General features: G+C 36.2%; 1 protein-coding gene across 5 annotated transcripts in view; it reads left to right on the forward strand.

Moving 5' to 3' along the window:
- Nucleotides 1–18189, forward strand: part of CAB39 (calcium binding protein 39) — a 40151-nt gene extending 21962 nt beyond the window's left edge. For all 5 annotated transcript variants that reach the window (XM_030456060.1, XM_030456059.1, XM_030456062.1 and 2 more), the window contains 7 exons: nt 6358–6522; nt 9927–10045; nt 12201–12369; nt 13048–13107; nt 13745–13810; nt 14583–14726; nt 15559–18189. In XM_030456060.1, the coding sequence (XP_030311920.1) occupies nt 6358–6522; nt 9927–10045; nt 12201–12369; nt 13048–13107; nt 13745–13810; nt 14583–14726; nt 15559–15747 (912 nt within the window). In that variant the 3' untranslated portion in view covers nt 15748–18189. The remainder of the gene's footprint in view (nt 1–6357; nt 6523–9926; nt 10046–12200; nt 12370–13047; nt 13108–13744; nt 13811–14582; nt 14727–15558) is intronic.
- The last annotated feature ends 405 nt before the right edge of the window (nt 18190–18594 follow it).

Raw genomic sequence — 18594 nt, forward strand, 5'->3', positions numbered from 1 at the left:
CATTCTGCCCCAATGCCAGCAGGTGGTATGTTCCAGGTCTCTTGCAGTGTACCATACTATTCTTCCCTGATGTTTTTTTTCCTTTTGCTTGAGCTAGTGTTATGCAGGCCTGTGTGGAGGCTGGGAGGATTTTAATTTGCTGCTGCTTTTCTGCTTTAATAAAGACATCTGTCAGGAGAGGAGAGGTAGATGCATTCTGAAGAGTCTGTGGTGACACAGGGCGCTGCCTCCTTCATCTCAGCCTCGTTATTAGTTCCTGGAGAACTGGCTTGATCTTAAAATCTGTGCTCTTTTGTGTCATCTTTTTCTTTTTGCTTAGACCTCTAATGGGGAACAGGCCAGCTTCATTCCTTTGTGCATAGCTGTGCAGTGCATCACATGCCTGTGTTCTTGATGCTGCAGCTGAAGATTATTATGTACCATTTGCTTCTTGCTGGCCTTTAATCCTATACTTCCATCTTCTTTTAAGGCCTCATTTATGTGAGTCTGCTGCTCTGACAAGAAATAAAATGCTAATAAAATGTGGAGTTGTATCTTCTGTGTCATACAGAAAGCAACACGTGCTGTTTGAAGCAGAGAAGACAACAACCCATATTCACTATGTTAAACATGAAGAGAGTTAAATACTGACAGTCACAACACTGATATGGTAGTGCTGGTCTCTGTCATCCTCTTTACTCACAAAAGAGACCAGTGGATGAATTTGAACATTCGTAACACTTGTGTCTTCATCTTCATACAGAGATTCTTCAGGAAATAGTTTTTTCGTGGACAATCCAGGACTCCCATGAAGGTGACTGGTTGTAGCAGTTTATCTCGGGTTCTCAGATCATTTGCTGGTTTGGTAGAAAAAACTCCTCAATGTCTTATGGACCAGTAATCACATCTTTGAGGGTACAGCTCTCAATAAACACCCTGAATTTGTGCCCTCTTCCTGTCCAGTCTATTTGAAATGACTGGAGTAACTTCGGAGTTAATAGACAAGACAACATAGGTCTGAGAAGCAGCCATTATTAAAAAGGAAGAAAAATTTCTATGTGCCCATATCTGAATATCTAGGCATCTTTTTTTCTTTCACTACCTCTTTTATTATTATACATCCTTTCTGCAGTGTAACTTCCCAGCCTCCTTTGGTGAAGAATGCTGTGCTGATGAAAAGATGAGTCCTGTGGCTAGCAGTAGAACTGAAATGGAAAAACTTCACATAAAGCACAAAAATTATTACCTTTTAGGAAAAGGAGAGAATAATGTAATTTTTTTATTATAACTCCATTTTATTAGTTATTAGACTTGTATGAAATACGGTCTCTCACTCACAGTGATTTCTGATTCATTGTTACTGTTTCATCCAGGGGGGTACATTTGAATCCTATTGTGTAATAGCAATGAATTTCCCAGGCTAAGCAGCATGGTTAATGTTGGTTTACTGCTTGTGGTAAAGACACCACTTTGGGTTCAGGGAATGCTTACTTATCCTATACTACTTTTTTCTTAAAATTAAGCACACACAGTCGCATATTTTCTTTTTATCTTGAACATACAGAACTTGAAATATTCAGGTAGATCTGAGTTATAACAATTCAGCACATGTTGAAGTGAACTGAATGTTTCACAATTTAATTGGAGTTTCCAATGAGTAAGTAGTACTTTTGTACTGTGGTACCACAGTGGACTTGTTTTTAATACGTAGTTCACTGTAGTTCCCACTCTGCAGTAGCAGCCCAGTGCTGTTAGGAAAATATTCAGGTTTTTTACTATAAAGAGGATTCTCTTTGGCAGTTTTATAAAACACTTAGAAATACAAATTTCTAAGAAAATTAGGAAAATAATTTCCAATGGTAATTGGAAAAAAAAAGTGTAATGAAAGTGTAATGACTTTTGTTTGAACCAAATACCTGGGTTTTTTCCACTGAAGTTCAAAACCCCATTTTTTTTTATGAGAGGGAGGGAAAGCAAAGGAGGTAAGAGGTTTGTTATTTTTTTAAAGCTCGAACAGTGTGTGTTCCTCTAAGTTCTTTATAATGAAAATGGAAGAGATTCTTCAAAGCAAAAGATGTAAAACAGTAGTGGTCATGATGCATCTTGTTTAATTATGAAACATTCTGCCCTGTAATACTGGAAAGGTTGTTTTAAAAAGTGAAAAATCTGCAATTCAAAAACTGAATTCTAGTTGCATGTTAAGCTACCTTTTTTTGAGTTCTGTGAATGCTGGAGAAAAATTTACCAGGTGATTCTCTAGGTCATTTGGAAATGTCCTTTAGGTTTGTGGTACCTGCTTGGGAGCTGAGCTGAGAAGTGGCTGTAAAGGGTGAGCTGGCTGCTGAGTCTGCGTCCTGTGCCACAGCTCCAGGTGCTTGTTGCCCACAGCTTTTTACTTGGAACAGAGGTGGTGGCTCCCTGTTTCTTAGTATTTTGGAAAGACAACTTGAAATGTCGAGTGCTGTATAACTGGAAACATGTTAGTCTTCTGTGCTGTTAGGTTCCCATTATTTGGGTTTTCTTCAGAAAGGGGGGCACAAGGGAAGAGGAAGAAAAACGCCGGTCATATAAACTAGACCTACCCTTGATCTAGCCCATTAGTCACTTACTCAGATCTCTTCCTCCTCTTTGGCTGGCATCAGCATTTATTTTAGTGCTCCCAGTTCACTTGGTTTGCTGCACATGTTTACTGTTGTGAAGGTAAATATTTACTCAAGTAATAAACTTGTTCTTCCCTACCCTCTGACCTTGGGTTAACCCACTCAGAACAGCTCTGGTTTGGGCTTTCAGGTGATTGTTGCAGCCATGTTGTTAACCCATCAGGTTGAGTATTGCAGGCATGGTTGGGTCTCTCTGACTTCCCAGCTCTATCCAATGAGCTGTACATACTGGGTGGGTGGGACAGAGCAATAAGATATTTTGATTCAGCTGTCCATGTGTAATAATAATGTCCTGTTTTCATAAGCATAGATTAGATTTCATTCAGTGAGTTAACACTGTCATTTACAAAGCAGCAACATCTAAAATTTGTCAAGCATGTGTGTATGATTAATTAGTGATTGGAAGAAGGCTAAAGGTTAAGTAATTTGCCTTGCCTGCTGGGGCTGGTACTCCAAAGGTACAAATGGGTTTTCTGGAAGTAATGAGTGAGAAGACAAGCTTCTCTTCTAATTGACCTTAGCTCTTTAGTGATACTGTCCTGCTAGATGTCTGCTGAAAAATAACCTAAACGTTTTTGACCTTTAAAATAAACTAGTGGCTCTGATGTAGGTAATGGTATATTTAGAGAGATCTATGGATTTTTAAAGTGTTTTGAAATTAAAACAAAACAGAATTGATAAAATGGTGTTTGTTACTTACGATGGGTATATCTACATAGGTTACCTATTTTTATACATAAATAATATTATGTAAAATATACCACATGTAGAATTTACACAGATTATATATTATATACAGTAAATATTCTGTGTGCATATAAACTTGGTATATAAATATATATATGCCTGCTCATATATTATATTAGAATGTCTATTTTTCTTTACATAGGGTCTGATTGTTAATTTCACTATCCCATTCGTCGTGGGTGCAATTCATTGTGCATTTTTATTGGTCTCCAGGGATTATTTGTTTTTCTGTTGAAAGAAGGCAGGACATTAGCCAATTATTTAGAACTCAGTAGCTAAGGAAATCCTGCAAATAATACTGCCTAGCTTTCTTTTGTATGTCTTGGGGTTTTTTACTAGTTTTTCAGTTCGCTCTTGACATTGATAGTAAGTGTAGCATTATATTTTCAGGTATAAAGTCCAGTCTGTGTCTGAAATGACAAAACCAGCTTTACACAACATGCGTTTGGAATATATTAGAGAGTCCATGGAATATAGAAGAGTAGAAAGACTGTATAACAAGTTTGTAAGAGCCTATTTCTAGTTCTTGTTGATATTTTAGAAGCTGTAGAAGCAGAAAAGGAGGGAATAAATAAATGTCATATTGAAAGGAAGTATAGTGCATCAAAAGACCTCGCTTATTGAAATAATACTTGCAGAAACCCTCGTTTTTCTGTGTGTATCCAAAAATGACAATTTGGCCTAAGCTAAAGTGCTATAAGCAAGTGCCTTTTCATTATGAAGCTGGTCAGACTACTGTAGAGGTTGTGGAGCATCCATCCGTGGAACTGTTCAGAGCAGGGCTGACCATGAGCCTGGTAGGACTTTGAGGTTGCCCCTCCTTGAGGAGGTGGTCAGACCTTGGGGATCCTCTGAGGTGCCTTCCAATGTGAGCTGTTCTGTGTCTCCAGCCATCACCACTCAAGCTGTATTTCATTCCAAGTTCAAGTGAGGCACATTCAGAGGTTCTTGACAGCTGTGAATAGCAGCTGTCCTGGTGTCTTTTCTTCTACTTACTGAGTTGTATGTTCCTGTTAGGCCAGAAGGCTTTTTTTTAACCAAACAAACAAACCACACAAACAAAAAATGTTTGGAAAGAGTGTATTTTCTTGTCTGTTTTTTAAATATTCTATTACTAGCATCTTTCTTGGCATGGTAGTAAGGGAGGGAGCCTACAGGTGTGATTATTAAAGTTTAGCTAGGCTCATTCTCTTTTCTGGGGTTTGGGTATGAAATGTTTTCCACTGGCATTCTTTGTAATTGCAGGCATACCCTCAGCATTGCCACCATCTTACTTAAAATAAGTGTCTACTCAAACCTCTGCCTTTCTTCCTCTTTCATCTTGCTTTCAAAATTAATGTGCAGGGACAAACTGCAACAGAATTCTTATTGCTGCTTCCTCTTTTCTTGGTAGCTGTGCTTCAAACGTGTCTCTTCGTATCTCCACATTTGACAGATGTTCCTGTTCTTTTCCCACTAAAGAGATATTTCTTCTGAATTTTAAAGAAATAGAGCAGTTGTGTGGTGTGGTACTGCTACAATATGGTGAGCCCACTTTTTCATTTTGTGTCTTCAGGAGCTGTCATGAATCTAATCAGTCTTATCAAGCACCTGCTGCTTGCTGTCTTACTAACAGTGCACAGAAAATCCTTCGGAATTTCAATTAAGGAGGAGACAACTGGGACTAGGAACAGCACTTAGTAAGAGGAGGGAGGCAGCAGAGACTGGAAGGTTATGGAGGAGCTAAAAATGATCCAGAGCCTCCTTAAAGGTCATGGAATCCCTACTTGCATACCTAGCAAAGCTGGAATGGCTTCCACTTGAGTAGTGCATGGGTCATGCTTATCTTAAGCCTCTCTGGGTTTAATGCACAAATGAAAAATCTTTTAAAGTACCCTTTTAAAAGACAGGCAATATCCTGAAAGAGTGATAATTTTTTCACTTTATTAGTTTTACATGTATGCATACTTTGTTGGCAGGTTCATGTGATTACTGAACCATTCATACTTTTTAGGCACATAAAGAACTAAGAGAGCATAATCAAACCAGCTATTTTTGATGATAATTTTCAGCAGTTTGTCCCCAAGCCACATACATGTATCTTGAAAGGAGTAGTTATTTTTTCTTCAAGATAACTGTGCTTTGAGTCAGAAGTGGGTGTTTAAAAGCATTCTTGTGGATTTTTATTTTTTTACTAAGTTTTATTCATGATTTAAGTGTTTCCACTGCTCAGTGTTGCTTTAGTTCATCATGGCAACATAGGAATTCCTTGCACTGGCTTCCTTAAGTGAGAGATCAGCCTTATCTCTCTTCTATAGAATGGATTTCAAATGAGAAACATCTTGGACTTTTTATTTGTCTCATGTATCACTGTGTTCTTTTGAGTGCACCTCTTTCTGCGTCCATTTGCCAGTTTATTCTTGTATACAGAGTTAATAAGGGAGGTTCTCTTTGAGGATTTGTTATTTGGAAAGGAAAACTTTCATCCCTACTGGCAGGAATGGGAGCCTTGCCTTTGAGAAAGTCTGATAAGTGCAAAATCTGTAGGAGGGGTACGTTTGGTCTCTGAGTAGTTCACTAGAGACAGGCATGTGTCTCCAGGTCATGTTTTTCAGTCTGATCTTGAGTGCCTCTCTTTTGTAGAACAGAAATTTTGTTGGGTTCTTTTTATTCTGTTGCTATTGTTTAAGGAATTTCTGCATGGGAAGTTTAAAGGTGATAAAAAGGAAGAGATCTTTTTACTTGTGGTAACTTGACAAATAAATTGTTTCTCTTGCCTCTGCTTTTAGGTTTTTTTTCTTTTCAAAGTAACATATAACAAATGTTATTCTTATTTGCAGAATGATTATAGATTATTTTTTTAACAAGTTGTTGTTTCCTGATTATTTTTTTCCCCTTAATGGAACTATGCAGATTACAAGAATAATAGAGTGTACAGTTAAAAAACAAATGTCATTGTACTCTAACAGTATTCTTTTCCCATTTTCTATAGGCCACTGAGGAGGTCTCAAAAAACCTTGTTGCCATGAAGGAAATCTTGTATGGCACAAATGAAAAAGAACCACAGACAGAAGCTGTGGCCCAGCTTGCTCAAGAGCTGTACAACAGTGGTCTTCTTAGTACCCTAGTAGCTGACTTGCAGCTAATTGATTTTGAGGTAAGAAAATAAGTTTGATTTTATTTAAATTGTGTATGTTAAAATGTGTATGTGTAAAATGTGTATGTTAAAAGTAACCACTGGTTAAGATGTCTTCCAGTCTTCAGCTTTTTTATTTCTGGCTGGTACAAAATCATTAGAAAGAAAACTCCTTGTTCCAAATTCTTAGAAAATAAGGCAAATATTGAACATGATATTTGTGAATTTAGGCAAATAAACCACACAAAACTGAAGCAGAATAAACCTGTAATTGTGATGGTACCCATTCAGTTAAAATTATGGAAGAGTTCTTAATTGTTTTGTACACAAAGGATTAATCCTTTAGTAGTAATATCATAGTCAATATATGCTATAAGGCATGTCTATATTCTCATCTCATTAAATTACTGGGAAAAAATAAGAAAATTATTGTTACATTTACGAAGAATTTAAAATCTTTGTGGTAAAGCTTGTTGGTTTTAGTGTCAGCTCAGTATTTCTCTCCTTTAGAAACAAATGATGCAACATTTTCTCTGTTTTCCTCATCTGTTTTCTGTTTATTAAATAAAAAACCAAACCCAAGCACGGTTGGTTGCTTAAAAATAGCAATACTTAATTTGCATTCAAACATATCTCTATACAAACCTCTTTCTGGCATTTGTCACCACATCATGTAGAATAATTTACCTTCTCAGTGCTATAGTGAAAAATCACCCTCTTCAGTTATGATTGAGGTTTTCCTATTTTTTGAGGTCCTCCAAGAAGCATATAGTTGTCTGGGAAAAGAGCCAAACCCCATGTTTCTCACTCCACAGCCTTGACCATAAAGACCATCCCACTTAAGGTTGCCTAAAAACAATATTGTTCATAAACAAGTTGTTCACATTGCAAACACAAGAATTTAAAGCCCTATTGTAGTATGAAATTCCCAAAACAATGGCTTTATTCTCTCCCCTCCACTCCACCCATAACTCCCTCTGATGTGTGTTTAATTATAATTATGGTGGTATTTTTTCCCTACCCACATAACTGTTTATACCAAACATAAAACATTCAGGTTGTTAAATAAGCAAGGAGACCTGGGAAAGCTGGGAGGGAATGCTGAAATGTGATGGCCTTTAATTGCTGAAGAAAGGAAGTCATGAAACGTCATCTGGTTTCTGCTGACCTCGAGATTCTTATCAGCTTGGTGTTTACTCAGCCCAGTTATTAGTGGAGGTAGCTCCTGCAGTAGCTTCCCAGCTGTTACAAACTTGATCAGATGTTCTTTTGATATCTCTAATTATGGTTGGGGGTTTACTGCATCACAGAAGATTTCTTCATAGATATACAAACTTGATTTCCTGTTGGTCCAGCATTTATTCCTTCTAGTGCCCCATCACAGCTTCAGGTCATTCAACAGTAAAGTAAACATAAATGTTTTGTGTGTTAAGAGCTTCACTCTCATTCTTGAAGGTTTCCTTGTAGAACAGGAATAATCAGTTCATTGATAGGCAGGGACTGTTCCCTCTAACTCTTCAACTGTCTCAAGTGTGTTTGTATCTGTATACTATGGTGAAAACTAAGAAATGGATGAAGTAGAATTAAAAAATAACATGTAATGTTTTAATCAAGAGCTACTTTGACTATCCAGACCCTGCTGTATATAAAGGCCTGTTTAAAATTATATCCTTTTCTGTATGTTTTCCAAGTCAAGCTATCAACACAACCATCTAGTTAGCAGTCTTACACCTCACCAGGTGTCTCTGTGCTGATTTGCACCAGTATGTCTGTAGGACAGATGGTATCCCTTATGCAACTTGGGTTTTTTTTTGTTAAAAAATGAACAACAAACCAAACAAAAAAGCTTTCTGCGTAAGGAAGCCTGAATCCTCCTGCTCAGAAGACAATGCCAGCACAGTCTCCCTCTCACCTCTTGCAGCCGTGACTATTGGCACAAGGTTCAGTGTCTGGTTGCCCTTGTTAGGCCATGAGATCACTTTGTAATGCATCCTTCTAACAATGCCTTTGGTATTACTGTGTACCACTGTTGCTTCAATTATGTGCATAATAAGGAAATGCTATTCTTGCTGGTGAATCCAAAGCAAATTGTGGGATCCAATGCAAAGTTGGCAGTGTTAGTGAATGAGAGCTGATGACTATATTATGTGGAGTTTGAGTAAAGCAGTTTCTGGAAACACTGCTCTACTCATTTCAGAACAAAGAATTCTGGTGCTGCTTTGGGCTTGCTTTCAATGGAATTGTAATTGAGAAAAAAGAATGTTCACAAACAAACTCTTATATTCTGAAAACAACATTTAACAAAACTGTCCATGGTAATGCACAAACATGCCATTTGTAAAACACAGTCCTCCTACGTTTTTATAAACATTCAGTATTTTTTCTTATGCAATCCTGACATTGATTAGAAAACTCAAATAGTTCTGGAAAATTGCTGTTATTTTAAAAATTCTTCCTGATTAAATATGCCTTGCATTTTGCTCAAAAGTTTGCTGGTGCTACTCAGGGCAGTTACACTACAGCTGGAGGTTGTCATGAAACATGATCTACAGAGGGGTTTTGTGTATATCATGCAGGGAACCTTCAGGTGGAGCTGCTTAACATGCCTTTATTTGCAAGTGCAGGATTAGTACAGGTTTTCCCACTCTTTTTCTGGATTAGATGTGGTAGCTCTTAGAAAGTTGTCTTTGTGGCAATCCAAAATAGGAAGTTAATTTCAGAAATTTGGCTTTTAAATAGTGCATGTGAATGACAGTAAAAAGTGCATGACATTTGTAATCATCTTTTTGTTAGTTGTCCATACCAGTTTGTCATCTTTAGCTATGATCTGACAAACAAAATAAAAAGATGTATATATATCTTCAACAAGGATAACATCTCCAGCTCCTTGCATAATGTGTGGTGTTTTCCTTGTGCATTATTCTTGCTTATAATCTGTGCTGACTTCCAGTATCCTGGTCTTATTCATACTGCTTTTGCCCATTTAAAAAAAGTGAGATTGCGTTTTGGGTCAGTGGATGATTGCGCTGAGGGGCTCCTGGGCAAGGGGAGAGGGTAATGGACTATTGGAGAAACACACTTTCAGGCAAGAGTCCAGTTAAAAAGTTACATTATTAGCAAAACCAAGTATAAAACAAGCCTAGGAGAGTAATGCTACATAAAAGTATCTGATGAAACATCAGCTGGCTTTACTGCTTAAGGCAAATTACCTGTGATCTGGCTGCAGCATGGTGTAATGTTTTGAGTACTGTGGGGTATTTGAAGTGAGCAGAAAGAAACAGAATATTTGATCTATTGAAGATCAGAGTACAGAGGCTGACTGAACTGCAGAACTTGCACTGTATGAATGCATGAGAAGATGGTGATATTTTTACTTGCCTGGTGGATTTGAATGTTCTGTGTTTAACTCCTAATGTTTCTGACAGGGCAAAAAAGATGTTGCTCAAATTTTCAACAACATTCTCAGAAGGCAAATTGGTACAAGAACTCCCACAGTTGAATACATCTGCACTCAACAGAATATATTGTTCATGCTGTTAAAAGGGTATGTACACTGCAAAGAACAAACAATTGTTTACATGAAGAAGTTTGGTTTGTTTGTTTGTTTAGGGGCCTGTAATTCCCCTACCTGAAAGAAAATTTGAGTAATCAACTGCCAGAAATGTACTTTTGCATGAAATATGACTGAAAACTGAGATCTGTTAGTAACCTAAAATACTTTTACTGGGGTAGTGCAGACATTATCGTTTCCAAATATTATTTGGTCCTATTTAAACTATTTCATTGTCAATTTACTCCTTCATCAGGAGTTAAAGGCTGGCTTGTTTTGGTTTGGTTTTTCCTCTAACCATTCTAATTTCCACTTTTATGCCCTACCCACTTTTTTCTGTTCTGCCCCTATAGTTTGACCTTAGATTTTTATTCATAGTGATTTGTATTCTTGTTGTGACACAAATCCACCTACTCAAACTTGACCAAACAAAGAATGATTTGGAGCATATGGTACATGCCAGATGGCTGTTTCTTCCTCTATTCTCTGGTGTTCTGGATATTGGAGAATCAATCCATACTGAGTCCATGGTTGCACGTGTAGAGCTGTAGATCTTGAACTGGAAGGCAGAAAGGTGGTGTTAACATTTTCATGTTAAAATAAGATTTTAAAAACCCTGAGAATGTGCCTTCTCTGTTCATAAAGAATTACTCATGTTTCTAATAGCATTAATTAGGAAAGTCCTGGAAATTGCAATTCCAGTGTGTTATTTTGGGATCAACGAGTTCATCAGACATTAATAAACCATTTAAAAATGCAGCTATTTGAAATACTAGTTTTATAATTTGTGTTGAGGCTACTGAGTAAGCTTACTGCAATGATCAGTACTAACTCCACCTACTGGGTTATCTAGAGGATGTATAAAACAGTTCTGCTTTCTCAGTGTGATACTTGCCTATGTAATGGTGGTAGCACTGAGATGTGGCCATATTGAGTATAGATTTAACATATAAACAGGAAACATCGTTTTTTTTCCTTTCCTTTCCTGCTAGTTCAAAGCAGTCATTAGAGATGCTGATCAACATAACTGACATACATGGTGAATTTGTCTATTTTATTTTAATGTCTCTGTATTTACTTAATTTTGTAAGCTACAAGAAGCTTCTCTGTGGAGAAAGCAGGAATTATACATCTTTTAGTTTCATGCTCATTCCAAAGGGTCAGGGCTAGTTTGCTTCAGTTCATATGAATGCAAGATGATGACAGTAGTGCTTAACTGGGCTTTTTTCCCCCCTGCATTACAGATCTGGTGTTGGGAGGAAGTGAGATGTAGAGGGACAAAATGGTAGAGGGACAAAATTATTACTAATTGTGGAATAACACAAGGAAATACTGATTCAATATTTCCTCAAAATAAGATACAAAAGAAAGCATAGACATTTGAGGTGCATAGAGATAAAATTATTTTGTCAGCATGCTGTCTTTGGTATATGACTGAGGGCTGTAACACATTTGTCCTATTTTTTAGTCTAAGTTTGTCATTTTTTCAGAGACCATTATTCTGACAAGGATCATTGAAAAACATATAAGTCAAGGTATTTGAAGTGGGCATTTAATTACCCTTATTGACTTTAATATTACAAGGTGATAAAGACTCAGACACAGAGAACAAGTTCAAATTGTCCTTAAAATCAGAGGAGGCTGCTGCTTATTTTCAAGCTTGAAGCCTGTGCAGTGTAACAGAGTAGCCAGTGCTGCTGAAAAATGGTTTCATGAAAGAGGAGACAGGAATTTATGTCCCTTATTACAGAGGTGTGCTCATATTGTGGATAGCTTTATGTAAATTGCTGTTTAGAGACAGAAATCACTGCTTTTCCAAATGTCTACAATCACATCAATATAAAAACAGAAAACTGATTTTGAGTATGAAGAAACGATTTTTAGTCTTGTTTCTTAGTTTTTGGAAGTAATTTATATTCACTGTAATTTGGCATTCAACTGGTAATTACTTCAGTAGTATTTCATAGAGGTATTTAAAAGTAGAGTATGATGTAGACATAAGTACCTCTAATATTTTGTATTTGTGTTTAGTCAATAGCACTGAAAACCAATGAGTGATGTGGTGTTGCAATGTTAACTTCTGAAAGTATTTATAATGAATCTTTGTGGGGGTTTTTTGTTGTTGTTTTTTGTTTTTTTTATGAAATAGGTACGAATCTCCAGAAATTGCTCTAAATTGTGGAATAATGCTTAGAGAATGCATCAGGCATGAACCACTTGCTAAAATAATCTTGTGGTCAGAACAATTCTATGATTTCTTCAGATACGTGGAAATGTCAACGTTTGACATTGCTTCAGATGCATTTGCTACATTCAAGGTAATTTCCCTACAGCTCTTGAATTACTGTTTTTGTACTTCTCTGCTGTGTGAACCCAGATGTTGTGTATTACTTTCTTGGGCAAAACACAAGCCTACAGAGAGGGAAAAAAAATAGGTGTGATGTGAATGGGTATGCTGTTAAATAAATATACTGCATACTAAATAAATTTTATTATAGAAAGCAAGATTTAAATCATTGTGCTTTAGCTGAACAGGTGTACTACTCCATGTCAGGGGCTTTTAATTCTGTGTCCCTGACTCCTGAAGTGAACAAAGTCCTTTTCATTCTGTTCTGAAACTTTGGTGCTCATGCTTTTTTGGGGGAATTTTTCATTATCCTAAAACAACCAGGGATGGGACTATAAGCATATTGATCAGTATTAAATAGTGGGTGTTAACCTTGGTTGTATACAGTTGTGTGCAGACAGTCTTGAGCCATAGATGGCGTAGCTCAGTGAACATTCCCTGTGTAGATTAACATAACACAGAGCAGACCTTTCCTAACTGATGCCAAGACCCTTAGCAATGTCCAGTTAACTGTCTTCATGTCCTAAATTTTCTTAATGAAACAGCAGAGTTTTCTATCAGATGTCTTTTGTTTACTCATTGTTTAATGATAATGTGTATCTGCTGTTTAATATCATAGCGACAATATTGGTTTTGTGCTTTTTTACAGGATTTGCTTACAAGGCACAAGTTGCTAAGTGCAGAATTTTTGGAACAGCACTATGATAGGGTGAGCAGATACTTTTTAATGTTCAGAGTTTTCTAGTGCTATGTGTCTTCCATGAAAAAAATCAGTATTTTCACTCCTTGTTTAGCTTTCTTTATGGGAATTTACACACAATATTAAGTCAATTGAACTTACAGTAATTTCTGTCAAACAGTGAAAATCGAGACCTTATTGTTGGATGTAAAAGTTGTAAAAATACCAGGTGATGGATAGCTAGTTCTGTGAAAACCAGATCTGATTTTTCCGCTAGAGGGAACCCTTTCCTTGTCTTTTCTTTGTCTGTGTCTGTGTTAACCCCTAACAACCGAAGAATACAACATACCCCTCCTCCACCTGCTGGGGACTCCTGAAATTAATGAACTATATTCAGTGCCAGGAGCTATTGTAATTTAAGAAATAATAACTACTTTCACCACATTGCAATCTAAATACTAAAATCTCCTAAAAGCATATGCAAAAAATTTTTTAAAGCGTTTGTGGTGTTTAAACAACATTGACTTACAGGAACCTGCTGAGATCTCAGATTGTATTTATATTTTTATTATGGGATTGCATATTCTCCAGTTGGTTATAATCATCTGGAAGAAGGATGTGTATGACACTTGGGTAAGTCCTAACCTTTCACTTTATGTGTGTTTAGTTCTTCAGTGAATACGAGAAGTTACTTCATTCGGAAAATTATGTGACAAAGAGACAGTCACTTAAGGTAAGACAATTTTATTTTCTTCCTAAATGCAAAGTTAAAGAATTCCTTTACTTTCAGGGCAGGCTGAATTTAATTGAAATAGCTTCAGTAGCTGTCTTGGATAGCGCTTATTTTCATTTTTCCTATCTTAATTGTTTGGATCAGATAGTTTTCTTCAGTCCAGTGGTGGTTGCAGGGCATATCCGTTTATTCCCTTCTGAACAAAGAAACAAAAGAAGTGTAAATACTTCTCTTTTGAAGAACTAATTCTTTTTGCCAGTATTTTTTTGCTTGTTTGTTTGGGTTGTTTTGTTTTAAAAAGCTACATTCTTACTGGCAAGGGATAGCTTCTGTATAAATGTAACAAATCAGAGAATCCTTTTGCTTGTAAAGACCTTTAAGATCGTGTCCCTCAGGGCCACATCTACAAATCTCTTAAATACATCCAGGGATACTGACTTGACCAGTTCCCTGGGCAGCCTGGTACAATGTCTAATAACCCTTTCATAAAATCATGGAAGAAAAAAGAATGAAAGAATTTTCTTTCAGTTCCACCCCGTAACAACGGGGGGAAAAAAAGGCAAGTTTTCACTTTTTGAGAAAAAGGAGAAATTGGCCCCTCAAAATACGAGTAAAATGCAGCTTACACTTAAAATACTTACACTTGAGTTCTAGTGTTATTATATTTACAGACTGGTGTCAACTGTTCAGTGTGTTTGAAAGCACTTAAGAAAAAGTTGTCGAACATTCAGTGTCAGTAACTTTTTCGTTTGGCCTTTTTTTCCACTTTTAGCTTCTTGGTGAATTGTTATTGGACAGACACAACTTCACAATTATGACGAAGTACATCAGTAAACCAGAAAATCTCAAACTAATGATGAACCTTCTACGAGACAAGAGTCGTAACATTCAGTTTGAGGCCTTTCATGTGTTTAAGGTATGTCTAAAAAAAGCCCACAATGTCACAAAGAACTAAAGAACCCCACCAGAAGCTTTTTAATTGAATAAACTACTAAGTTGTGCCTCAGTAAAGCCTATCTTGTTGTCTGCTAAGTGTTTAAATAAAGAGAAGGTTCATGTTGGCCGTTAAGTTCCATCTTCACAAATAGCAGTTACCTTTGCATCTTCTGAAAATTTTTTAGGCTTGTGGAGACTTTCATCTGATTGTCATATGTGTTATCTCTCAGAAAATCTTGGGGTTGAGGAAGATGGATTGCAGTAAGATTTTATGTGAAATCATGAAGCATCTTGAAGTTCAAGTGTTTTTATCAGGCTACATGATATCATGATTCATGAAGGACAGCAGTATTGTAGTCAAGTGACCTAAATTTCATAGCCTAAATTGCATGTTGTACATCTTAACACATCTTCTGACTTTGCAGCAGACAAGCAAATAGCTAGGAGCCTGGAGATGCAGTTTGAGGTATAAAAGTTTTCAGTAAGCCTTCAGGTGTTCTATAATATGAAACTATGCATTTGCTACAGAATTTAACAGAAGCATGTTCTGTGGTTTCTGCAGTGTTGTAGCTGATCATCTCCCACAAACTGAATTTATTTGGTACTGGGGTTCAACTTCTATACTACTAAAAATTTGGAGTAATTTTATTTTAAAACTTGAATTTATTCAGGTTTTTTTATAGAGACTGGAATACAGAATAAATTAAATATGATTTTAAGTTATTATCACTGCTCCGTTCGATAGGTTTTGTTTTTTTAACTTGGCCTTTTTCTTCTTACTGTTATGCTAAATGCCTTTTATTTTCTTGCAGGTGTTTGTAGCCAATCCTAACAAGACACAGCCTATATTAGACATCCTTCTAAAGAACCAGACCAAACTTATTGAGTTCCTCAGCAAGTTTCAGAATGACAGGACCGAGGATGAACAATTTAATGATGAGAAGACCTATTTAGTTAAACAGATCAGGGATTTGAAGAGACCAGCACAGCAAGAAGCTTAATCTCCAATAAACCCTTAAAATATTAAACCCAAATTCAGCATTTGCTGTTAGATATTCAGCATCAGGCACTCTTATCAATTCATGAGGAACATTACTGCTAATCTGCTGTTCAGTGAACGGTTTTTTGTTTTTCTCTTTTCTTTTTTAGTCCAAGTTGAAAAACATAGCTGCTGCTTTCTTGCACAATGTGGACTTTCTTGATATTTGTGTCATTTCAGAATTCGAAGACACTGCTTGTTTTAGGAGTCCTGAAAGGAAAGATTCTAGGTTCGTGAAAGCAAACATATAGATACTAGTTTGGTTTAGGAGAGAAGGTATTAATGTAGTTAAGTAACAGGTTGCATGCTTGCAAATCTGAATAAATCTGTATGTTTGCACTTACCTTGTTTGAGATATGAGCACAATGTGACCTGTGCATACCTGGCACCATAGTATAAGATATATGCCTTGATTTAAAAAAAATAAAAATGTGCAGTGCTTTATTTGTAATCAAAGGGGAGATGTATCCAAGATGTAAGCTTATTGGGATAAACAGTTGTCTTGCAAATAAACTGAGATTGAAACTTAGCAACCTTCAAAAGAGTGAAATCTCAAGGTTCATAAGGAAAATGTATATATACCTTTCACTGCTTTATAGAATTTTTTTTGACATGATTTGATTTTTCTGAGAATTGACTTGTAAACTTGGAAATATGTTCTAAGGGGTTTTGTTAATTTTACTTTAAAGGTATTTCAGACAGTAGACCTAGCAGTGACATTTTGCATTTCATTTCAACAATGCTTGCTGGTTTCTTTTGTATATAACTCCTAGGCTGCTCATTTCTTTAAAATATGATTTAATTTGTACAGCAGAGGAATGTTATTGTATTAGTCTGTAACTATTACCTAATATTAAGTTTTGCAGAATGAATGCTCATATATAATTGAATACTTCAGATCACATGGAAATGCTGATTTAACAATCTTAAGTATGGCAGCATTAAAAGGAAAAAACAAGCAAATTCTTTGTACTCACTCATCTAATGGGGTGCCATCAGTTAGGTTAGGCTGAAATAGAGAACTGGAACCCTTAGTATTACATTCTCACAGAATAATATTGGCCTTATTGAGTTAAACTAAGATTGTGCTCACCAGCTCTGCAAATGGCAAAGATTAAGCTCAATTAATATTGATTTCTTTTACTTCAGAGGAGCCTGCAGTGCATCATTTCTTTCTTACAGTAAATAACTCAGTGTAGGAGTTGTAAAAGTGAATTATTTAATTCCCTCCAAGTTCAAGAAACAATTTCATGTCCTGGGGTAACAAAATTACTTGATTTTGTTGATTTTGTTCTTTAATGCTGCAAGCTATCAGTATTTATAAAAAAACAAGAAACCACAACTAATTTTGCACCATGTTTTTGTTACTGTGACCATACAAAAGAAATCTACCAAGTACAGCTAAATGATGTCATTAAAACTGTGTCTGTCCATCATATAGTAATGTTAAGATCACAACCAAGCAAACCTACGGATTGGAGTCTGAAAGTTCAAATTCTGCATGGCTGAATCTGATGGAGAATGCTCTAGAAAATGTTTGCTGCTTCCTGTCCTCTTCCTAATTAAAATATCACTCAATCAGCAAGATTAAATTCCTAAGTGACATTAAAGCTGATTTGAAAGCCTTCACAAAGGAAGTCAGCTCCAGAAAACTCTGTGGTTTTCACTCTGTTATTTAAAGTATCTCTTAACATTATAACCTGTCTTTTAAAGGTTCTTAATGTGTCCTTTGCAAATCGATTCATTTTGCCTATAGGAAAGAAAATAGCTTCCTCTTACCGAAGGTGACTTAGGCAGGCAGGATTCTCTGTGAGGTTGGTATGATAGTTCAATACTAACAGTCTGTTGTATTTTGGTTTATAATAGTTGAATGGAGGAAAATATTATTTGCCAAGTTACTTACCACGATGTGTAAGGATTCCTCTTTAGAAAAATGTAGATGTGCTAAAGATTTCTGTATGGAAAGAAGTGAAAACCTTTGAACTGGGATAGAAGTTACTCTATATTAGGCCTTGGAAAGAATGGCTATGGTGACTTTTTTAATATGTGGAAACATTTGAATGTTGGCTTTCGACAAGAAGTTGTATTTAAATTAAAGCTCATTTGATGTGCTCTTCGTATTAAAAACTATTGTCCTGGAAGTGGTTTCTTATCTGCTTGAAGGCTTAAGGGTATTAGTAATATTACTAAAAGTTATTTAAATGTGAGCGATTTTTTTGGTTTGCCTTTTTTTTTTTTCTTTTTTCTTTTTTTTTTCTTTTTTTTTTTTTTTAATAAGAGATGTATACAATTGTAACTCTACTTCCGTGGTAGCATTTCATTTCTCCTGAGGAAATGCATTTCTTATCCAAAAAAATTTGGCTGGCCCCATAATTTAAATTGAAATAAAATTTTGAAGAAAACCATGTGTTCTTTACTGTGTTACTGAAGAGGCTTGTGGAAGTGTGTCTGGTCTTCTGTTCTCCCTTTACTTCCTTTATTGTCTCCTTTCTTCCTTTTACATATGTGAAATAATTTCAATTAGTGAAAGATTCTGTCTAAAAACATGTTTTTGCATGCCAAAGTGCAAAGCAAAGAGAGGTCATCAATTTAATTAATTTTTGGAAGCCTCTCTTGCCTACTTGTAGCATTCTTTGCTGATTCTGTTCCTTTTCTCCATTACCAAGGACAAAGTGAGGAGATGCTGTTTCCAGATAGGACCTAATAGGTTGGGTGGATGTTAACCCTGAACTAATTTTGGCCCTTCCCTTCTCTGTAAATTTCAGGAGCTGAAAGTGTGTGCAGCTGGCAATTCTTTTCTTAGGAAAGC

This window comes from Calypte anna, chromosome 9, assembly GCF_003957555.1.
Source record: "Calypte anna isolate BGI_N300 chromosome 9, bCalAnn1_v1.p, whole genome shotgun sequence".
Classification (NCBI taxonomy): Eukaryota; Metazoa; Chordata; class Aves; order Apodiformes; family Trochilidae; genus Calypte; species Calypte anna.